This window comes from Pelophylax lessonae, assembly GCF_965119305.1.
Source record: "Pelophylax lessonae genome assembly, chromosome: 6".
Classification (NCBI taxonomy): Eukaryota; Metazoa; Chordata; class Amphibia; order Anura; family Ranidae; genus Pelophylax; species Pelophylax lessonae.
In genome coordinates, this window is record NC_138773.1 from 62,737,388 (window position 1) to 62,762,321 (window position 24,934).

Here is a 24,934-nt window from a genome sequence, read left to right on the forward strand (position 1 = left end):
TTCAAGAGTACATTAAAATGATCAAACGTTCTGTCAATTTCATCAATTTAGTTACAATGAATGAATGATTGTATGATCATATCAATATGTGTTTGGGAACCATAATGGGGCCCTGAATAGTAGTAAAAAATGATATGGTTTCCAATCCTTTCCTCACTTTATCCAAAACAGAAAAACATTTTTTGGAGGAATTGCACTTTAACTGTTATAACTAAAATAAATCCTGAATAGAACTTACCCCTTGTAACCATTTTCTTTGTGACATGCAGTGCATTCGGAAAGTATTTATAACGCTTCACTTTTTCCACATTTTTTTATGTTACAGCCTTATTTCAAAATGGATTAAATTCATTATTTTTCTCAAAACTCTACAAACAATACCCCCTAATGACAACGGGAAAGAAGTTTATTTGAAATCTTTGCAAATTTATTAAAAATAAAGAGCAAAATAATCACATGTACATAAGTATTCACAGCATTTGCCATGACACTCAAAATTGAGTTCAGGTGCATCCTGTTTCTATTGATCATCCTTGAGATGATTGGAGTCCACCCGTGGTAAATTCAGTTAATTGGACATGATTTGGAAAGGCACACAGCTGTCTATATAAGGTCCCACAGTTAAAAGTGCAAGTCAGAGCACAAACCAATCCACGAAGTCCAAGGAATTTTCTGTAGACCCCTGAGACAGGATTGTACCGAGGCACAGATCTGGGGAAGGATACAGAAACATTTCTGCAGCATTGAAGGTCCCAATGAGCACAGTTGCTTCAATCTCCTGTAAATGGAAGAAGTTTAGAACCACCAGGACTCTTCCTAGATCGGGCCGCCCGGCCAAACTGAGTGATCAGGGGAGAAGGGCCTTAGTCAGGGAGGTGACCAAGAACCTGATGGTCACTCTGTCAGAGTTCCAGCATTTCTCCGTGGAGAGAGGAGAACCTTCCAGGAGGACAACCATCTCTGCAACACTCCACTAATCAGGCCTGTATAATCAGATGGAAGACACTCCTCAGTAAAAGGCACATGACAGCCCACCTGGAGTTTGCCAAAAGGCTGTCCTCTGTATACTGATTCCATTTAATTTGATTATCCTCTAGTTGTGTTAAATTTGTGCGGGGGGCGCGGCGCATCCAAACACATTTTATTAAGGCAGATTGGATAAAAAATATACAAACACAACATTTTCTTTTCCTTGTCCTCCTACAATACAGTGCATAGCACCTGAGTGGCCAATCGCTAGGCCCATGCTTTGTCATAATAGGCGGTCATTAGCCCTGTTTAACCACTTGCCGACCGCCGCACGACTATCTACGTCGGCAGTCAGCCCCTCACAGGCAAACTAACGTAGGGCTACGTTGCTTGCTTGTGAGGGCCTAGGGAGCGAGCGCGCGCCGCCGGAGGTCCGATGTCCGCCGGCCACTCGGCGATTGGCGGGGGAGAGGGAGAATGTCAGGCAGCTTGTGTAAACAAGCCACCTGTCATTCTCCTCGCTGTAAAGACACTGATCACATGGATCTACTATGTAGATCCGTTGATCAGTGTCCTTACAGCTCAAGCCACAGCCAATTACAGTAGAAAGCACGCCCCTAGGGACACACACAGCCCCTCCCTCCCAAATAAAGTTAACCCCTTCACTACCAGTGTATTTTTACAGTAACAGTGCATATATATAGCACTGATTACTGTAGAAATGTCACTGGTAACCCCAAAAGTGTCAAAAATGTCAGTCAAGGGTCCGATCTGTCCGCCGCAATGTCGTAGTACCGCAAAAAAAATCGCAGATCGCCGCCATTACGCGTTAAAAAAAAACAACAAAAATGACAAAAATCTTTCCCTTTGTTAGTAAACGCGATAACTTTTGCGCAAACCAATCAAAATACGCTTTTTGCGATTTTTTTTTACCAAACATAGGTAGCATAAAACAAATTGGCCGAAAATGTTAAAAAATTTTGATTTTTACATTTTTTTGGGGGGGAATTTCATATAAAAAAATGTGAAAAATATTGCTATTTTTGCAAAATTGACGCTCTTTTTTTGTTTATAGCGCGTGATCAAAAAATCGCACAGGTGATCAAATACCACCAAAAGAAAGCTCTGTTTGTGAGGAAAAAAAGGACGCCAAATTCGTTTAGGTACAGCGTCGCACGACCGCGCAATTGTCCGTTAAAGTCACGCAGTGCCGAATCGTAAAATACCCCCTGGTCAGAATGGGGGTAAAATCTTCCGGGGCTTAAGTGGTTAAACTCCAACATGGTTTTTAATTTAGAGGTGCAGTTGAAGGACATAGCAGCGGGAGAGCATGTGGAAAGTAATTATTAGAAGAAGGGGGGTGGTAGGGTTTTAAGAGCGCTTAACACCTGTCACTGGGGTGTTGGGGTTTCATAAGCACCTGACACCTGTCACTTCTTTCTGAATGCAAAGTGACAGGTTCACTTTAAGAAAAACATTGCTGTTTGTGTTTATCATATCCAGAACAGTATAAGTACCCCAGCTTTTTGAGGTTTTTAAGTGGACATCAGTAAATGGCTTGCAATGAAGCAAAAAAAAAACCCTGAATCATTAATAGCACCACTTTTTAAAGGAAACTGAGTGCAAACTGCACTGTAAAGGCAGATTTTGTCAGGCTTGAAGGATGCAGTAAAGGATACAGTGTAATGCTTTTTCCCTTTCTGCCTTTTTGTACCTCATTCTTTATCATGTTCTGAAATCACTTCCTCTGTCATCCTGCAGTTAATCATACATACACTATATATCACATTTAAAAGCATTCTCTCCTTTTGTCTGTAGTTAGTTACAAGAATATTAAACTGTTGCTATGGCTGGAGGAAGTGAGACCAGCCTTGGTAGATTCCCTTTTTTATACTCTTACTGAATCAGAACAGTGACAATTTCCCTTGGTGGTATGGCTTACCCAAGCAATGCAGAGTGCCCACAGCATTGCCCCCAATCAATGCAGAGATGCCAGCGTTCCCCCCGCGAGACCCGTGCACTTACCTCACGGTCACGGCAGCTTCTTTTCAGTCCCCGGCTACCCGCGTCCCCGCGTCTCCTCAGTCCTCCCGCCTCCTCCTCGGCCAATGGCATGGGGTTTGCCTTTCGGCCAATCAGGAAGCGGGATTGGCCAGGAGGAGGATCCGTGTGACAATAGCGAATTTTCATTCGCTATTGTCACACAATGGGCGGGCTCAGGCGCACTGCTCTGCTCCCCGGCCGCCTAGTCTGCGGCTGCGTGGTCTGAATCTGTGCTTGAGCGGGACCTTCAATTAGACTGCGCGTCCGCGCATGCGCGCAGCTTAAAGGGAACATTGTTGGTGACAGCATCATGGTGTTTGGATTTTTTCAGCGGCAGGAACTAGGAGACAAGTCAGGATCGGAGGAAAGATGAATGCACCAATGTACAGAGACATCCATGATTAAAACCTGCTTCAGAGCGCTCTGGACCTCAGACAGGGGTGAAGGTTCATTTTCCAACAGGACAATGACCCTAAGCACACAGCCAAGATAACAAAGAAGTGGCTACGAGAAAACTCTGTGAATGTCCTTGAGCCAGACTTGAACCCGACTGAACATCTCTGGAGTGATCTAAAAATGGAGCTTGAGAGGTCCTGCAAACAAGAATTGAATAAACTCCCCAAAAATAGGTGTGCCAAGCTTGTAGCATCATACTCAAAAAGACTTGAGGCTGTAATTGATGCCAAAGGTGCTTCAACAAAGTATTGAGCAAAGGCTGTGAGTGCCGGTTCACATTTGTGCGATTGCGGAGATCGCATGTAATTCGGAGCGCACTGCTCCTAAATTACATGCAATCTCATGTGCGGTGCGAATTTCTGAAACACTTTGTATGGCTGAATTTGCACCGCATGCGCAATAAACACGCACATGAGGCTTTTTTTCATCCGCAGCAGAATCGGATCGCATAGTGTTTCACACTAGTGCGGTCCGATTCTGTGCGAACTTGCAGATCGCACTGCGATATGCGATCGCTACTGGGGGTGTCGTTAACTTTTAATTGACACCCCCTGCGTATCACATATGGCAGTGTGAACTGCCAGAGGTGCGGATGCAATGCGGGATCACGCTGCATATTCGCAGCGTTCCCGCATCGCACAAATGTGAACCGGGACTCAATACTTGTGTACATGTGATTTTTTTCGTTTTTTATTTTTAATAAGTTTGCAAAGATTTCAAACAAACTTCCTTTATGTTGCCATTATGTGGTATTGTTTGTAATTTTTTTAGGAAAATAATGAATTTAATCAATTTTGGAATAAGGCTGTAACATAACAAAATGTGTAAAAAGTGAAGCACCATGAATACTTTCCGGATACACTATATAGGGGTTGATTTACCAAAGGCAAATAGACTGTGCACTCTGCAAGTGCAGTTGCTTGAGAGCTTTGTAAATGAGGGGAAGCTTTGCTGACTTCCATTATCCAATCATGTGCAAGGAAAACTGCTGTTTTTTTTTTTTTTTTTTTAATCTTCCTTGCATGTTATTGAGTGTCCTTTGCAAAGTGAAGCTTCCCCTTGTTTACTTAGCTCTGGAGCAACTGCACTTGCAAAGTGCACAGTTAATTTCCCATTAGTAAATCAACCCCATATTCTGCCATGGCTAAAGGTGCACTTTTTAATTTTCCTTGTAGAATTTACATAACAAGAGACTGCATTTACATAGGCAAGTCTGAACACCTGTCTAAATAATATTTCTTGGAACCAGTTTAAGGCCCCTTTCACACTTGTGCGACCTAAAAGTTACGCAATTTTGCAGCCATTTTGACCAGACTTGAAACAATGCCTGTGTAATCTTGAGGTCTATGGACCTCAAAACGCAGACCAAAGTAGTGCAGGGACTACTTTGAAGTCACTGCAACTTGGAGTCGCACAGATATGAACGGTACTCATTGGAAATCATGAAGTACGACTTGTTATGTGACTTTGCAGTCCCAAGTCGCAGGACAAGTCGCAGAAGTGTGAAAAGGACCTAAGTAATTTAGCGATATCATGTGATATACTGTATGTAATGTGATCAGCAGAAAGACCTCACATTGGTTAATCAGTAGGTTGCTCTCTCTAGGGATGCGCCCTCTCCATTATGCCGCCTGGCAGGGCAAGAAGGAACCAATGAAGTTATTGCTGAAGTCAGGCTCTGCTGTGAACATCCCATCGGATGAGGGACAGATCCCTTTACACCAGGCAGCTCAGCATGGACACTATGATGTGGTGAGTAGCTTCATAATATTACATTTCTTTATCAGTGTCACTCTAAGAGCCTAATTCATCAACCATTTAAGATGGACCTCGCAATGCGATGAAAGATCCATATAAACTGTACTGTATTGTTAAAAGTATTGGGATGTTTGCCTTTACACGCACATGAACTTTAATGGCATCCCAGTCTTAGTCCATAGGGTTCAATAATGAGTTGCCCCCCCCCCCCCTTTGCAGCTATAACAGCTTCAACTCTTATGGGAAGGCTGTCCTTGATCTTTAAGGATAGTCTACAGACGGGTATGGTGCCAGCTGATTGGAAAAAAGCCAACGTGGTACCAATATTTAAAAAGGGCCAAGATATATCCCGGGTAACTATAGGCCGGTCAGCCTAACATCAGTAGTCTGCAAGATTTTAAAGGGGATTTTAAGGGACCACATACAAGACTTTAGTAATGAAAACTGTATTATTAGTAGTAATCAGCATGGATTCAAGAAAAATTGTTCTTGCCAGACCAATCTATTAACCTTCTACGATGAAGTGAGCTGCCACCTAGATAAAGGTAAGCCTGTGGTGTATCTGGACTTTGCAAAGGCCTTTGACACCGTTCCCCACAAACGCTTACTGTACAAACTAAGGAAGGTAGGTATGGACCATAAGATGAGTACCTGGATAGAGAACTGGCTCCAGGGGAGAGTACAGAGGGTGAGAGTTAATGGGGAGTACTCGGATTGGGTGGGTGTGAAAAGTGGGGTCCCCCAAGGTTCTGTCCTGGGACCAATCCTGTTTAATTTGTTCATAAATGATCTAGAGGAGGGGATATCTAGCACAATCTCGGTATTTGCGGATTATACTAAACTAAGCATGCCAATATCTTCTATGCAGGATGTGAAAACCTTACAAGCGGACCTAAACAAAATAATGGGATGGGCAAGTACATGGCAGATGAGGTTTAATGTTGAAAAATGTAAAGTAAGGCACTTGGGCGTCAGAAACACGGAAGCAAGCTACTCACTAGGGGGGAAACCTCTGGGTGAATCTAAGATGGAAAAGGACCTGGGGGTACTAGTGGACAACAGGCTTGGCTCATGCAATGCCAAGCCGCTGCAAGCAAAGCCAACAGAATACTGGCATGTATAAAAAAAGGGGATTCACTCCAGAAATAAAGAGATTATTCTCCGAATCTACAAGACTCTGGTCCGGCCACATCTGGAGTATGCTGTACAGTTCTGGGCATCGGTCCTCAGGAAGGATGTGCTGGAACTGGAGAGGGTCCAGAGAAGGGCAACAAAAATAATTAGGGGAATGGAGGACATCAGCTATGAGGAAAGACTACAAGCACTGAACTTATTCTCTCTGGAGAAGAGACGCTTGAAGGGGGATATGATATCAATGTACAAATACTGTATGGTGATGACCCTAGCATAAGGAACAAACTTTTCAGAGAAAGGGAATACAATAAGACACGTGGCCACTCACTAAAACTAGAGGAAAACGGTTTAACCTTAAAATACATAAGGGGTTCTTCACTGTCAGAGCAGTAAGGATATGGAATTCGCTTCCACAAGCATTCGTATCAGCAGGGAGCATCGATAGTTTCAAAAAACTATTAGATGGGCACCTTAAAGACCACAACATACAGGGGTATACAATGTACGGTTAACAGCAAACACACACACACATCATAGGTTGAACTGGATAGACTGATGTCTTTTTTCAACCTCACAAACTATGTAACTATGTATGTAAGGTTTAGAAGTTCCTCCACCCCAGACTTTGCTTTGTGTACTGGTCCAAATCATTTGGTGGAGGGATATTATGGTGTGGGGGTTGATTTTCAGGGGTTGGACTTGGCCCCTTAGTTCCAGTGAAGGGAACTCTTAAGGCGTCAGCATGCCAAGACATTTTGGAAAATTTCATGCTCCCAACTTTGTGGGAACAGTTTGGGGATGGCCCCTTCTCATTCCAACATGACTGCCCACCATAAAGACATGGATGAGTTAGTTTGGGGTGGAGGAACTTGACTGGCCTGCACAGAGTTCTGACCTCAACCTGATAGAACACCTTTTGTATAATTTAGAGCGGAGACTGCGAGCCAGGCCTTCTCGTTCAACATCATTGCCTGACCTCACAAATGCGCTTCTGGAAGAATGGTCAAACATTCCCATAGACACACTCCTAAACCAGAATAGTTGAAGCTGTTATAGCTGCAAAGGGTGGGACAACTCAATATTGAACCCTACAGATTAAGGCTGGGATGCCATTAACGTTCATGAGCGTGTAAAGGCAGGTGTCTCAATACTTTTGACAATATAGTGTATACTGCTCAGACTCCCTCCCCCTGGATAAGTTGCCAGCTGATAGTATATCCAAACTTTACCTCTGAAGAAAAAAAAGTTTTATTTCATAGTTGCCTTACTTAGTATTTTACGATATTTATAAGTCACCTTCAATATATATTGCAGTCAGAAGAGTATGACTGGAAAGCATGGGGGGGAGACGCGCTGCAAAGCGCATAAAAGAGAATATTTTATTATGCATGGCTATAATCCTCAAGTATGAATTTTCAAGCACGTTAAAACAAAGCAGCTATCTCTGCTTGGCAGGAAGAGTTCAAATGAGGCGTATGGAGCGCTATTGTTATAAAGCAGAATGAGAAATCACCTCATTTCTTTTGTCATGGCAGTAAATGCAATGAGAGTTGTAAACACAAGTGTATTTAACTTTGTCTGTTATTACAGTCTGCAAAGTCTGAATTTAAAGCGGTCAGGCTTTATGTAAACACATTACACAAAGATGACTGAGCAAGTTTTTGTGACATGCATAATGCTGGGCATTTGTTCTAAAATGCCTGGCAGCACAGAGACCCGGAATTTATATAGAAGATTTCAGAGCCGCGTGCATAGTGACTCCTTCACCCACCAAGTCATCACGGTGGATGGTGGGGACAGGAAAGGGCCAAGTACAGCATTCCTAAATTGGCTTCAAGGGTACTGCTTAGTGCAGGGGTGTCCAACTCAATTTCATCATGAGCTGCATCAGCAGTATGGTTGCCCTCAAAGGGCTGGTTGTATCTGGGGTGTGCTATGTACAAAGTGCAGGGTTCAGGAGTACGATACGTACAGAGTGCAACATTCAGAAATGCATTTTGTACAGAGTGCAAAGTTCAAGAGTGCTTTATGTACAGAGTAGACTTCTATGGGTGCCCTATGCACAGAGTGCAAGGTTGAAGGGTGTGCTACATACAGAGTGCAGAGTTCAGGAGTGCGCTACGTACAGAGTGCAGAGTTCAGGAGTGCATAATGTACAGAGTGCAGGGTTCAGAGATGCACTATGTACAGTGTGCAGTTCCAGGGCTGCCTTATGCACAGAGTGCAAGGTTTAAGGGTGTACTACATACACAGTGCAGGGTTCAGGACTGTGTTACATGCAGAGTGCAGGGTTCAGGAGTGTGTTACGTACAGAGTGCAGGGTTTAGGGCTGCGATATGTACGAAGTACAGATTTCAGTGGTGTGTTATGTATAGAGTACTGGGTTTATGGTTTAGGGGGGTGCTACGCACAGTGTGCAACCTCAATCCCCCCCAAAGTTTCCTCACATCTCTCTCTTCTACCTGGCCCGGCTCTTGTACCTCACTGTGTAGGCAGCTTTTGCTCACCTTGCAAGGAGATCGTTCTCTCTCTCAGATTCTAGAGATCTGTCCCTGCTGTGAGTACATGCAGGAATCCATTTGTTTGGGAAGCCGCTGAAAGCAAAGCTGTTCCTTGTAAACTCAGATGGCTTCTGTGATTCTAAGCAATAGCGGGGAGCGGAGGGTAAGAGCCAGGGGTGGCGGAATGGAGTTGCACCACATTCTGGATGCAAATCTGCGTACGAGGGCCACATGACAAGCCCTGGCATGCTAGAATCAGCCTGCGAGCCTTGTGTTTGACATATGTGGCTTAGTGTTTTACTTTGCCTATTCTCAGTTGCACCTTGCAGGACGTTTTGCACAATATTTATAAAGCTCCTGTCTTTAAGCCTATGGCTTTGAAAATATGTGAAACAACTTGCCAAAGTGTAAGCCCGGGCCTCCCGATAGGTATAGCTGAGGCACCAGGAGCTGTATTGTGAAATGGGGATTCGTCTGACCTCCAGTATCAGGTGGAGAAACTACAAGAGGCTCTGGATAGCACTGAGGTGAGACCTTCTGCAGCAACAACAGTGATGTACTGACAGCCTATGCCCTCTGCTATCTGCCCATCTACACAAGTCCTGTAGTGCCTTGAAATGATGTAGGGGCTGGTGGATGGAACTACAGCGCAAAGTGGGAGAGCAAGCATGTTATTCTTCCAGAATTGTGTTTCTCAACCAAGGTTTTGTGGAACACTAAGGTTTCTTTAAAGGTTGCTAGGGTCTTCCTTGAGCAATGAGCAACTACTGCACCGCAGATGAGTGACGCCTGACAACAGTGATCTTTATAGCTATCTGTAAGGGAGGATTCTTCCCAATGACTGCAAATGTAATGAGCATAAACAAAAAGAAAGCAGCGCCAGCTTAGTGAAGCATAAGGTTTATTAATACAAAAAACACATAGTGACTTACTCTTAGGTAAGTAATGGCCAGTACGGTAGGTGAATGGGATCATCCATGTTCTTGTCATGGATACCGTTGCAGAAAGGAGGGGTGCAGGGTGTCGGTGGTGCGTGGAGGCTGTTGTCTGGCAGCCTGTCTGGTGGTGCTGTGGTGGTGGAGGACTCTCAGTGGGGCTCCACTTCCTACTTCCTGTCAGCCCGACATCACTTCCTGTGAGGCGGAGGGAAAGATGGGCGTTGCTAGCTTTCAAAGCATCCGTGCTCCTTCATTAGGCGGTGGGGGTGGCTTAACAGGGACAGGGAATATAAACCCTGTTGATAAGTAGCTCATTGGAGCATATGTCCGGAGAGGGTGGGTCCCAAAAGAGGCGGGCCGAGGTGCTAGTGTGGCTTCAAACATAAACTCTGCATTAGGTTTTAACAGGGAAATTCCCCTGGAGGCATGACAGGAGCCATGATAAGTCCATATAAAAAGCATGTACATGAATACAACGGTGGGGAAACACAGAATATCATATTACAAGAGAGGAAAAAAAGGAAAAAAGAAAACACTTGAACTTATAAGGGTAATGTGCCAAGGTGCATCTGGGACAGTGCATATCATAGCAATGGGGTTATGAGTGTGAGGTGTATGGCAATAAGTGGGTGATGCTACCAGGGTGTATCAAAATATATCTGAACATGTACCTATGTGAGGATGTATGGTCACAAGTAGGTACAGGACATGATTTTGGGGGTTCACCCGGTATGGGTATATGATTGTGGAGGTTCACCACCTATGACCCCGAATGGGGTAGGGCAATTGGTAGGCGCACTTGCTTGCCATTACTTAGCCGATGAGGGGGGTGACAATATTGCAGTACACCCAAAGGTGTGGGAATGGAGATCAAGATGATGATACTGAACGGGTATTTTTTTATATTTTTCTACCCATTTTTTACTTTCTATATTTTTACCTCTTTGCCTCATGGTATGCCACCCACCATCAGAGAGCGCCATGTAATCATTGACTTTATAAATGTAATGAGCAGCCTACCCACTGACCATCACACTAAGTTACCCTGTAAATACAGTAAAAATAAGGAGTCCGGAAAGTTATTTTATGACGTTCCTCTGTATTACAAAGTTGAGAAAGTCTCCGTAGAGTAAAGAGCTGAGAAACGAAATCCTATGTATGGGATTAATTGGTTCTGTGTCTGTTGTAGCAATGGAGTTGCTTGGCTTGTGTAGATGGGGAAATGTATTTAGATTACATTTGAAACCAGTCTGAGATATTTCTGACCTTTTGACGTCCTTCTAAATGGCTTTAGGGACTTTTGTTGACTTGTATAAGAAGAAAAGCAGTTCTAATGTGAGCAAATATCACGTGCACAGGACCTACTATCCAAGCTTTCCATAATATTGTTGGTGGGGTTTGATATTACCTTTGGAGTTTTCTAAAAACTTACCTTTGAAACAAATAGTAAGAGTATCTCTCTTTGCTACCCATCTTCATTGCAGCATATTGTTTTGTTTCAAAATGACAGGTGCACTTAAAAACAAGCTCAGTAATATGGTGGCTCTCTAGTCAGCTGGAAACAGTAAGCCTCCACATTTCCTTATTAGAACATGGGAGCACAATGGCTAATTGGTTAGCATTTCTGTCTGGCAGCACTAGGGTTGTTGGTTCGAATCCCAACCATGGCACTAACCTGTCTGAAGTTTGCATGTTCTCCCTGTTTCCTCCCACACTCCAAAGACATGCTAGATACTGTCTAAATTGCCCCCAGTATGTTTCTGTATGAATGTGAGTTTGGGACCTTAGAGTTTAAGCTCCTTGAGGGCGGGGACTAATGTGAATGTACAATAAATATGTAAAGCACTGTCGACATTATATAAATACCTGTAATCATACTAGAAATAATATTTTGCTCCTTAGTAATTTTTTTATTTAATAATCTTGTACAAACAAAATTCCGATAGATTACCTAAAATGGCAACCTGGTAGGAAAAGACCTCCTATTCTCGTCCCTATTATCTTTTTAATAACCCAGCCTTCCCTCTAGGGTGGGACCCCAAAGCTTTCCGTTGGTGGCTCAATAAGGGTCTCTACTGCATTGGTCACTTCCTTACCCACCCAGATCCTTTCGCATTAACACATTGCAGATCAGGGCTGAAGATGCATCCGAAACCTTTCTATTTCTCCAGCTTACGCACTTTTCTTTGACATTATGCCCGGAAGTGCGTCAGGACCCTATGGAAGCTGGTTTGCACAGGTTACTGGACAGAGGGGAGGGATCTCTATTATCTACCTGCTCCTGCATGACTCCAATGTGAAATTGTCTTACATGTAGGCGCGGGCCTCTGAAAGAGAACTGAACCATTGGCACTCATCCTTTTACAGTACTTAGCCTTTAAGGGGATATTGAATGTATCCTTGGTGAAGGCGAGTGTCAAGGTCCTCACAAGATGGTACATGGTTACGGCTCACATTGCGTGGCTATTTGCGACCTCCTCACCTTTATGTTTCTGGGGCTGCCAATGCCTGGGCACCAGAGCTGCACAATTAATCGTTAAAAGATCACAATCTCAATTTAAACCCCCACACAATCTTAATCCAGCATTTCCACAATTTATGTAAAAGTGCAGAGCAGTTCCCTGCTCACAGCTGTCAAAAAAGAAATAGCAGCCGGAAAAGCACTGAAAGAGCGATAAAAAGAAACATTGTAACTTTCAGTTCATTTACAGATCAAAGGGATGAACTTCGGTCTTTAAATGAGATCAGTTTGACCCCTTAAAGACTAAGCCTTTTTTTGACACTTGTTGCTCCGTATTTTTTTCTAAAATTGTACTTAGAACCCCCAAACGTTATATATAATATATATATATATATATATATATATATATATATATATATATATATATATATATATACAGTATTTCACAAAAGTGAGTACACCCCTTACATTTTTCTAAATCTTTTATTATATCTTTTCATGTGACAACACTGAAGAAATGACACTTTGCTACAATGTAAAGGAGTGTACAGCTTGTATAAGTGTAAATTTGCTGTCCCCTCAAAATAACTCAACACACAGCCATTAATGTCTAAACCACTGACAACAAAAGCGAGTACACCCCTCAGTCAAAATTTCCAACCCAACTGCCCGCGATCCGGAAATCATTGCAAATCGCGGGACGCCTGTGCGTTACTGTTGATTTGCAATGGCACCCCAAACGCTGTGCGATGTTGCCGCGATTTCTGCCTGCCAAATCGCGGTAAAATCGCGGTAAAATCGCGCAAACAAAATCGCGGGTCGCATGACGCCCAAAAAAGGTACAAGGGCTTCTTTGGGGCGTCATGCAACCCGCGATTTTGTTTGCGCGATGTTAACGCGTTTCGGCAGGCGGTAATCGCAGCAACATCATCCCTGCTCACAGCTGTCAAAAAAGAAATAGCAGCCGGAAAAGCACTGAAAGAGCGATAAAAAGAAACATTGCAACTTTCAGTTCATTTACAGATCAAAGGGATGAACTTCGGTCTTTAAATGAGATCAGTTTGACCCCTTAAAGACTAAGCCTTTTTTTGACACTTGTTGCTCCGTATTTTTTTCTAAAATTGTACTTAGAACCCCCAAACGTTATATATAATATATATATATATATATATATATATATATATATATATATATACAGTATTTCACAAAAGTGAGTACACCCCTTACATTTTTCTAAATCTTTTATTATATCTTTTCATGTGACAACACTGAAGAAATGACACTTTGCTACAATGTAAAGGAGTGTACAGCTTGTATAAGTGTAAATTTGCTGTCCCCTCAAAATAACTCAACACACAGCCATTAATGTCTAAACCACTGACAACAAAAGCGAGTACACCCCTCAGTCAAAATTTCCAACCCAACTGCCCGCGATCCGGAAATCATTGCAAATCGCGGGACGCCTGTGCGTTACTGTTGATTTGCAATGGCACCCCAAACGCTGTGCGATGTTGCCGCGATTTCTGCCTGCCAAATCGCGGTAAAATCGCGCAAACAAAATCGCGGGTCGCATGACGCCCAAAAAAGGTACAAGGGCTTCTTTGGGGCGTCATGCAACCCGCGATTTTGTTTGCGCGATGTTAACGCGTTTCGGCAGGCGGTAATCGCGGCAACATCATACAGTGTCTGGGGTGCCATTGCAAATCAACGGCAACGCACAGGCGTCCCGCGATTTGCATTGATTTCCGGATCGCGGGCAGAATCGCGTAGATTCTGCTGCGGTCCTCTACGCTAACATGTGAACGTAGCCTTAAGGTTGCCCAATTTTTTTTGTATACTGTGAAAGATTATGTTACGCCAAGAATCGTGATCTTTATTCTAAAATAATCTTAATTCTCATTTTATCCAAAATGCTGATGTCATCCCTGCCCCCCCCCCCTTCTTTCTTTTTCTTATTTTTCCTCTCTCTAATTGTTTTTTCCTCTCTCTTGGACCTAGAGCGGGGTTTCCTGACTAGGTTCCTCTCCTTACTTTTTAATTTTCTTCTTCCCTCTTCCCCTTTTTCCTATCTTTGATGCTGTTATTGTATCTTTGTTGTATTCTGCTTGAGGCTCCGGCCTATGTGACCTCTTTGTATAATGAATCCATTATACTTTGTCTTTCTTTAATAATAATAAAAAGATTGAAAGTAAAAATCTTGTACAGATTTACTAATTTCTATCTGTTCTTATTAAGTCGGAGATGTTACTTCAGCACCAGTCCAACCCCTGCATCATGGATATTTCTGGAAAGACCCCTCTGGACTTGGCCTGCGAGTTTGGAAGAGTTGGGGTGAGTTTTGTTTATGCAGTGTACTATCTATGCGGTTTTCTGTCTATAGTATTATGTATTGTTTTTGCTTAGTACTTTCTACACCCCTGGTGCCAAACCTGTGGACTGAGGGCCGCATGCAGCCCCTTGGTATATGATGTGCGGCCCTCAGATCTCAGCAGTCAGTAGTAGGAACATTGATTAGGATAATAGGATTGATCCCTATCAGCCTCATGTAACATGTTCCTGGTTTCATATTGCCTTCTGCAGTATGTCTCTAGGCCAAAAACGGAGCATGTGCACAGTCTCTGACCATAATTTCCTCTATTAGGTAATAGGTGGTCCTCTCCAGCATTACATATATTGAAAATTATGTGCAGCCCTTTGGTGATCTCTGGGGCTGCAGTTGAGCCCTCCTATAGCTGATTAGTTGGCAACCAGTGGCCCACACATGGTACTTTATATGCAGTTTGCTGTCTTTGTGGTGTACTGTCGATGCAGTGTATCTCTTCCCTCTTTCTCGATGTGAAAAGTGACCACAGTTCACCAGCACTTCACCAAGTGCAGAGGTAGTGCTGGGCTTTGCTAAAAGACAGCCCAGCATGCACTAACATTTAGTTAGTGCAGACCATTTCTTGTTGTTTTAATTTTTTTTTAACAGATGGAACAATGGAAGCTTATCCCAACTGTTACTGTGACAGTTTCTCTGTTTTGATCTTCCTTTTTAGTTTTAAGGATACATGTAGTTTGAAAAGTCATTAGCTCTTTTTATGTTTTAATGTTTTTATTGAATTTTCAATATAATAGATAAGTGTACAGAACAATTTATAGCTGTCAATACATTATATGTCATTTGAACATATATCACAGTGCTCGCTGTAGAAATGCAACAGAGTTTTATGTCTTTCGTTGGTGAGTCTGTTCAAGGCAATCATTAATAGTGTTGGCTCCACCAGAACATACTGCCCACCATCCCATGCACCCCAATGGAAAGAAACTGTACCGGGGGGCAGAGGGCGACATGCCCAGTCCCTAGCCTTTATTTCAACAATATTCATTAAAGTTTTCAACGATCCTATTTCTGAACGATTTGTCTTCGTATCCTCCAACAGGAGGCATTATATCATAATATATTAACTTAGGACAAAGAGTTGTCCACAATAACAAAGAAAAGTTAAAGGAGAAAAAGGAGGGGGGGGTAGAGGAGGGTGGAAACAAAATAAAGAGAAAGGAAGGTGTTGGTTTCTAAGTGTCAATCAGTGGCCCCTCCGTAGAAGGAGCCAGAATCTCTCCCTCCAGATCATGAAGGCCCTGACATGTATTTCATCCAAGGCTCCCATATTTTTCCAAAGAGGGTTAGCTTATCCTTAAGAATGGCCACCATCCTTTCATTAATCATGATCCAGGTCAGTTTAGCCTTCAGCAAATCAAAAAAAAAATCAAAAACGGGATCATTGGCGATTGCCAGGAGCGAGCTATAGATCTCTTGGTCTTGGCTGCTGTAAAGATGAAGGCGATTAGATGTTTTGCATGTCCCGGAATCCCCTCAACCAGCTTCCCCAATAAAGCCTGCTGTGGAGACTTCACTAGATTGATCTGGGTGAGGGAATAAATTAAATTGTATGTGTGGATCCAAAATCACCTGACTACATGTCTACCATTAGCTCTTTTTTTATATCCAGGGATGTCAAACAACTTTTAAAACCTCTTACCTCTGATTATTTCCCCTTTTCCATGCTTTAGGAGTTTCTATCATAGGCCCAGGCCAGTGTAAATATATTTTTGTGTACATTTTGATGTCTGTGCTGTGGAGCAGCTTGCTTGGGAACACTAATACCCACTTTCAGACCAGTGAAATACCTGTACGTCACTGGACTTCCAGTGGTTATACCTGGATTATGCCTGCCAGCAGGCATCACCCCACTACTGTTTATTCGAGCTCTCTTCTAAAAGCAATCCTATCAGCTAACTAGCCGCTGGATTGCTTTTACAAGCAGGAGGGGAATCCCCTCCGCCACCTTTCCCGGCTTGCTTGGGCTCTGTTTAGGAGATATTTACTGTACATTCAGCCAGTGACGTCACCTGCACCTGGGCTGTTCCTTCAGAGTCCTGTGCTGTAAATGACAGCTTCCACATGCATGCATGGGAGTGATGCCATTACAACTCTGGTTACTTGCACAACCTGAGTCCGCGAGCCCGAAAAGAAGACCGGTGAAGATGGAAGCCTTGTCAGTGGTGACAGCGTGCTAAGGTAAGTTTCACATATTGTGCTTGTATGCGATGCAAAAAAAACAAAAACAAAAAAACACAGCGATTTACTACTGCATTAAGTTGGGGATTACCATAACAACTAAATCCAAGCTGCCCCTTTTCCAGCGCACATTCAATTGATATGTTTCACACAGTTTTATAAATAGCTCTTTCTCTCGGTACATAGGATTCTGCCGTACTACATTAGTAGAGAGACTAAGGCAGAAGGTCAAAGCTGGCAACTGGAATGCACATGTACTGTATATACCTGCAGGAATAAGCTTTCTTTTCTTTGCAGGTTGTTCAGCTGTTGTTAAACAGTAACATGTGTGCAGCGTTGCTAGAACCAAAGCCTGGAGACAGCACAGACCCCAACGGGACCAGCCCTCTGCATCTCGCAGCTAAGAACGGACATATTGATATCATTAGGTGAGTGTTGATCTGTTTATGTGGGATACCTAAGAATTTGAACAATTCGTTTATTGATTTTCAACACTCTTGGAACTGACTCCAAGTATAACCAAAGGCAAACTTTTTTTTTTTCCTAGATTAGGATAGAGTGGCTAGAGGTTAGAGCCTCTGTCAGGTTTTTATTGCTCTCCCCATTAGGGAAATTCACTCTCTCAAATTATGCTGATTACCAATGTTCCTGGGAGCGAATGTTATAATGAATCCAAAATTTTGAGTTGCCACTAGACCAGAAAGAGAGGGGAAATCTTCCAATGGGTGCACTTGCTCCCATGACAACTGTGGGATATCCCTCACATTGGAAAGATATCCTTTCACTTCTTTTAGGGTCTACGGAACACTAAAGAGACAAAGGGCAAAAAATAAATAAATTAATAAGCAAACTGACAGTGGTTGTAACCTTGCCCTGCTCTCTCCAAAATGAAAAAAAAAAAAAAACAATGGCTTAGACAAGGCTTAAAACATTAGGTCCTGAACTACTAGCCAGGCCTTAAGGGTTACTCGCCACCAGTTGACTACCCAACCTCTACCCTGCCCCGCCCCTAATCCTGGCCCTAACCCCCCCCCCCCTTATAAATGATCTGATGAAGTTACACTGATAAATGTTTTATTCAGAATTAAGTTACAAGATTAAATATTAACAACATCTTTATCAGTGCAGCCTCATCAGTGCCCATGAATGCAGCCTATCTGTGCTCATTACTTCCAATGAATGCAGCCTATCAGTGCAGCATCATCAGTGCCTATCAGTGCCGCCTCATCAGTGCCCATCAATGCAGCCTGATCCATGCCCTTCAATGCAGCCTCACCTGGGCCCATCAATGCAGCCTCACCAGGGCCCATCAATGCAGCTTAACCAGGGCCCATCAATGCAGCCTCACCAGGGCCCATCAATGCAGCCTGATCAGTGTCCATCAATGCAGCCTGATCATTGCCCTTCAGTGCAGCCTTATCAGTTCCCATCAATGCAGGCTTACTAATGCCCTTCAATGCAGCCTCATTAGTGCCCACCAGTGCCCAAAAAATCAGCCTATCAGTGCAGCAGCATCATCAGTGCCTATCAATGCATCATGATCAGTGTGCATCAATGCAACCTCACCAGTGCCCATCAGTCAAGCCTCGCCAGTGCCTTTCCGTACAGCCTTACCAGTGCCCATTATTGGAGCCTCACCAGTGCCCATCAGCACAGCCTCATCAGTGCCCATCAATGCCCATCAATGCAGCCTCACCAGTGCCCATCAGTGCAGCCTCACCAGTGCCCATCAATGAAGCCTGATCAGTGTCCATCAATGCAGCCTGATCAGTGCCCTTCAGCGCAGCCTCATCAGTTCCCATCAATTCAGCCTCACCAGTGCCCATCAATGCAGCCGGATCAGTGCCCATCAATACAGCCTGATCAGTGCCCATCAATGCAGCCTGATCAGTGCCCATCAATGCAGTCTCACCAGTGCCCATAAGTGCCCATCAATACAGCCTCACCAGTGCCCATCAATGCCCATCAATGCAGCCTCACCAGTGCACATCAATGCAGCCTGATCTTCTCCCATTACCTGCCTGTCCTCCCGCAATAAATCTGACAGTCTTGGAGGAGGTGGAGGAAGGTGATATCAGAGCAAGCAGGATTTCCATGCAGGGCATCGGTTGCACCCACCTCGCAGTTCCCTTTCTCATGCGGAACATCTGACTGCTGGCTTCTCTTTGTCCAGGCTCACTCCTCTCATGCTCATGCTGCACTGCAGGCTGGGGATGGAGTGGAGACCCAGCAGGAGAGCACTCTAATCCTACAGGGAGCCCTAGCAGCTGCCCCTGGTTTTAATCACATGTATCTGTCAACAGGGAAGCCTGCTGACAAATGAGTCATCAGTTGTTAAGGAGGTGGCGGCCCTGCTCCTTAACAACTGATGATTTATGAATCCAGCTGACAGCTGAAAGAACCGAGCCAGTAGTTTTTAAGTAGATTAAGTATATTTTTAAGTGTCAGTGCATTTGCACGAGTACCGATACTCGTGCAAATGCTCGGTATCGGCACTGATACAGGTATCGGTGAAACCCTACAAAATACCTTATTTAGGTCACCAAACAATTCCTATTAAGAAGACTGATAAAATGCAAATGAATTGATTAGCTATACTCTAAAGCCTGGTACGCAGGATGAGATTATTGGACGAATGGTCTTCGGTTTTTTTTAGCATTTTAGTCTCCATATCAAAAATGAAGAGGTTACTAAAGTTCCGAAAATTCTCGTACAACAGAATAAAAATTCAGACGTTATGGAATATATTGTATTTGTATTGTATTTTTGGACGAAAACTGTACTGATTAAATAAAAATACTACAATCTGGTACTGTACGAAAAAATTTTTCGTGCTTGTCTAATCGGATAATTTTGCATGACCTGTCCTGATTGGCTCTCGAAAACGACGTACTAACAATCAAATTGTGATTGGTTCAAAAACTGTATTTTTCCGATCATGTACGGGCCCCATTCACATATCACTTTAGAAGAATGCATGCGAAAGCGGGTGCCTAGCATAGGAAAGCCTATTTACTTGAATAGGCTGCCCTATGCGAGATTGTTGCTCCAAAGAAGTTTAGGGACCAAATTTTGTCCGTGAGTCAGGAGCAATTTTACTCGTGTTTTGCTGCGATTCTCATGCGTTTTGTCACACAACGACAAAACAAGGTCTGAAATACCTGAGTGCCTAGGCATTTGGTCATGTGAACTCTGCTGAAAGGGAGGATCAGAGTTCAGTTTGGGCAGTCCTCCCCTTCAGCAGAGTTTACTAGACTAAATGCCTAGGCGTTAGGTCAGGTGAGTAACACTGATGGAAGCCAGAAGCTACATTTTTACAGAGAAAGCTAAGGCAGGCCATAGCAGGTGTGAGTTTCTTTCTTGCAACCACAGGTTGCAGGAAAGAAATTTGCACACTTGCCCTCTCAACACAGACAATACTGACAGGGGAATCAATCTTGCTGAGCAATTGTCTGCTCCCAGCAGGGTAAGCTGTCCCCACCAGAAAAAAGAAAGTGATTATTGCTAGCGGCTATAGCAGCGCAAGTGATAATCGCAAGCTGGTACATTCAGCCTGGCCACACACGGTTCTAATCAGGAACTGGCCAAGTTTCGAACAGTCTATGGCCAGACTTAAGGCCCGTACACACGATAAGAAAATCTGTAGGGAAAATTTGTCCGAGGACCGATCTGCCGATTTTCGGATTGTTAGTATGGTGCTTTCGACAGCCAACTCCGACTTTTCGGCTGACAAAATCCTGATGTGCAGGCTATAAAATTTTTGTCGTCCGTAATACAACGTCTGATTTTTGTCTCATTAGTACAGATTTCGACGGAAAAAAATCTTAAAAGCAAGACTAGGCATGCTCAGAGACGAAAGAACACATAGAAAGCAATCCAACACATGACATCACTTCTGAAGTAGAATTCTGTCGTACGGGAAAATTCGTATGAAAATAACCTCTTCACTTTCCACATCAGACTAGCATGCCACAAAAAACGGACGACAGATCGTTCGATAATCTGATCCTGTGAACGGGGCTTAAGTTGCTTTTGCCTCTTTGTAATTCTCTTCATTTATCCACCCATAAAAGACCGGTACCAATGCTTTTTTTTATTGACAGTTGACTACATGTCCTATTTAATAGCCCCAAAAAACCCAAAAAAGTCATTGAATTTGCATTCCGGTGCTTTCCACTGTTCTATCAGCAATCCAGAAAAAGAAGGGTTATAGCATTTGCAAAAATGGATCCTTCACACTTTAAATGTTAAATAGACTGGAGAGGCTGTGTTTTTTTGTGTTTTCTTACCTCTGCTTTTGAAATATTTGGCCATAAAACGAGAAGACGTTGTTATTAGTTTCAGACATCCCTGTATAAAAGGCAGCCATCTAAAGCTCAGAAAATAATGGAAGATCTTATATTGTGGCTTTAAGCAGCCAATAAGAGTGATATATGACAGGCTGTTAGGATCCCGGCAACGTGTTTGATAGTTGTAAAAGGAGCCAGAGAAAATGCCAGAGTTATGAGAGAACTATAACATTCACAAAACACACCACTGCTATCTATATTCTACTATACATTCCTTTTACACAAGTCCCAGATATAGCGAGAGCCATCGCGGCAGGATTAAAGATGGCTGTAAATACTGAGGTTGCAAAAAAAAAAGAGAAGAGCAATCAAAAGTTAGCCAAAGCTTGGATGTGTTGCAAAGAAAAGAGAAAAAGTACATTGTTGCCTTCTTAAAGAGACACTATCCTCTCATGAAAAGACTAAATACTGCCCCCTATAAGGAAGAGGTAGGATATTTACCTCTCTTGCTGGTGGCTGTATTTAAGATCTAATTCCCACTGAAGAATCTTCAGCACTTCTGGCAGCATTGAATCCCTGCTCCCTTGCTGCATGTTGAGGTTCACCCCACCAGCACCTACTTCACTGCTGCCTCCTGTAGTGACTTATGGGCCAGCAGGAGAAACTACTGAGCAAAGCAGGGGACATAGCCATCCGAGGCAATAGAACTCTGAGTTGAATATTGAGGAGCTTCTAGTACAAAAGTCCATGAAACAAAAAGGTCAAATTGAAGTATGTATTGAAGAAAGGCATTGAAAAAAGCCAATGCATTTCAGGGAAATGCCTCCCCTTCTTCAGGGCTAGAGTACAGAAAAACGGAACACGACATATAAATAACATATATAGTATGTACAATATAAAATAAACATTCTTCTAGCCCTGAGGAGGGATGTTTTCATGGTTCGATACCATTGTTATATATATATATATATATATATATATATATATATAGATATCTATATATACTTTGATTTGACCTTTTTGTGTCATAACATTTTGTTGGGCGCCTCTAATACCTACCGCAGAGTTTTACCGTCCACTGAGTGTTCTCCGAGACCCCATGAGAGAGGCAGCAGCCCGGGAACAGAACAAGGTCCTTTTACATGACACCTTCGCTACACATCAGGACCTGTGAAGAAGGACTGAATTCTGCAATATATCCAAAAATGTCACCCCTATCAGTCTTATGCATAAGGCATCTGATGCCCCAGGAAGTCCCAAGATGCTCCATCTAAGAGGTAAGTATTATACCTACTCTATATTAATCATACATTATAGGGCACAGGCTTGATAATCATAGACCCTGGTTAGACTGATGCCTTCAGGTGATTGGACACTGGAAAAGCTTTTGAGGACACACCCCTGGGCGTCCCCCTATAACCTTACCCCACTCCACAAGTCCTCCTCCTTGAAGCCCAACACCATAAAACTTAAAAATCATCAATTGCACCTGCACTGCAAGTGTCAACTGCCCATTTAGTGTAGGGCAGAGTTTTTTGCACTTTAACTTACCTGATTCTCTGCTCCCCTGGCAGTTGGTGCTCCCCCCATGCTTTGGTGGTGGACTGTCCCTTGGCGTCATCGCGATCACTGCAGGGCTATAGATCCTACATTGGTCTTTATGACGTTAGGACCTTAGACCACATGGGGGAGAAGACGCTGTGAGGACCAGTAAAGTAAAGCAAGTAAATCTTTTTTCAATGTCTACTAGACCTAAGTGAGCAATTAACCCTTGCATTGCATGCATAGACCCACTGCAAATGAATCATTTTTAAGTTTTGTGGAGTTTGGCTTTAAGTATTATTCCTATTCTTTTAAAAGGAGCACTTTTTTTTAAAGTGGATTTAAAGTTAAACTTTAAAGTTCAGAACAATTTTTTTAGCTTTGAATAGAGTTAGAAAGGGTTAGGAATACTGTCTGTTTCCTTATTGCTTCCTGCCACCCCAATGAGATCATTTACATAGCTTCAAACTGTCCCTCATTTTGAGGGACTGGCCCTCTTGTGAGAACAAATCCCTCTGACCCTCGTACAACCCTCAAAATGAATGGCACCCCAATGCGCTAATGCCTTTAACGTGTGTTGCAAAAAATGTGGCATTTATTACAGCACACCTCAACAGAAAAGTGTGCAAAGCAGCCTAGGGTTCAGCCACTCAGAAAGTACCGAAGACTGTTAGCATTTTCAGAAGTCTTTTCAGATGTCTGATTGGCTGCTGTGAGTTGTTGCATTTTTCTCACCATCTGTCTTGCCTCATAAAAAAAAAAGCATGATGATCTCTTCTTTTTTATTTTTTTTTCTAGCTTTTGTAACATTTTTTATTTTGTTTCTTCTCATTTTACTCATCTTTCTCTCATCAGACTTCTGTTACAAGCTGGCATAGACATCAATAGGCAAACCAAATCTGGAACAGCCCTCCATGAAGCGGCTCTATGTGGAAAGACTGAGGTTGTTCGGCTTCTCTTGGATGTAAGTCTCTCTATATTTTCAATTCCAGGGGTTTAAGTTATTTTCTAAAAGCATCTGAGTTTCTATATACATGAGCATAAAAAAGGCGGGGGAGGGGGCACTCATGGGTCACTCCTCCAATACCATGGCTGAAATAATAATATACTTTAGTGTCAAACACTGTCGTCTTTTTTTTTTTTTTATTGTAGTACAAAAGGGTCTAGTTCTAAATGGCAATTTACTAAGCTGGGCTCAATAGGTACTTAGGGCATCTCCTTACCTTTTCAACATCTTTGATGTAGAGGACCTAAAGCTGCCTACAAGCGTGAAATAACAATCACAAGCTGATCAGGGTGGTGCTTTCATGTTTATAGGGTGACAGCTTACCAATGGACAGTTGCGCTTGGGGAACATTGATCAGACAGTTTGGACATTTTTTTTATCATTACAGGTACTTATATAGCGTTGACAATTTACAAAGCACTTTACATACACTATACTACCAAAAGTATTGGGACGCCTGCCTTTCCACGCACATGAACTTCAATGGCATCCCAGTCTCAGTCTGTTGGGTTCAACATTGAGTTGGCCCACCCTTTGCAGGTATAACAGCTTCAACTTTTCTGGGAAGGCTGTCCACAATGTTTAGGAGTTTCTATGGGAATGTTTGACCATTCTTCCAGAAGCACAACTGTGAGGTCATGCACGGATGTGGACAAGAAGGCCTGGTTTGCAGTCTGCGCTCTAAATTATCCCAAAGGTGTTCTATCGGGTTGAGGTCAGGACTCTGTGCAGGCCAGTTAAGTTCTTCCTTCCCAAACTCACTCATCCATGTCTTTATGGACCTTGCTTTGTGCACTGGTCCAAATCATTTGGTGGAGGGGGGATTCTGGTGTGGGGGTTGTTTTTCCAGGGGTTGGGCTAGGCCTCATAGTTCCATTGAAGGCAATTCTTAAGGCATCAGCAAGACATTTTTGACAATTTCATGCTCCCAACTTTGTGGGAACTGTTTGGGGATGGTCCCTTCCTGTTTTAATATGACTGCGCACCGGTGCACAAAGCAAAATCCACAAAGACATGGATGAGCAAGTCAGTAACTTGAATGGGTCCTGACCTCAAACCGATAGAACACCTTTGGGACGAATTAGAGCGGAGACTGAGAGGCAGGCCTTCTCGTCCTACATCAGTGCCTGACCTCACAAATGCGCTTTTGGAAGAATGGTCAAACATTCCCATAGACACACTCCTAAACCTTGTGGACAGCCTTCCCAGAAGAGCTGAAGCTGTTATAGATGCAAATGGTGGGCCAACTCAATATTGAACCCTACAGACTAAGACT

General features: G+C 43.1%; 1 protein-coding gene across 6 annotated transcripts in view; it reads left to right on the plus strand.

Annotated features, from left to right (window-relative positions):
- Nucleotides 1-24,934, plus strand: part of CASKIN1 (CASK interacting protein 1) — a 404,302-nt gene that overhangs the window by 305,320 nt on the left and 74,048 nt on the right. For all 6 annotated transcript variants that reach the window (XM_082261261.1, XM_082261260.1, XM_082261262.1 and 3 more), the window contains exons 4-7: nucleotides 5,075-5,220; nucleotides 14,496-14,591; nucleotides 17,119-17,249; nucleotides 23,508-23,616. In XM_082261261.1, the coding sequence (XP_082117387.1) occupies nucleotides 5,075-5,220; nucleotides 14,496-14,591; nucleotides 17,119-17,249; nucleotides 23,508-23,616 (482 nt within the window). The remainder of the gene's footprint in view (nucleotides 1-5,074; nucleotides 5,221-14,495; nucleotides 14,592-17,118; nucleotides 17,250-23,507; nucleotides 23,617-24,934) is intronic.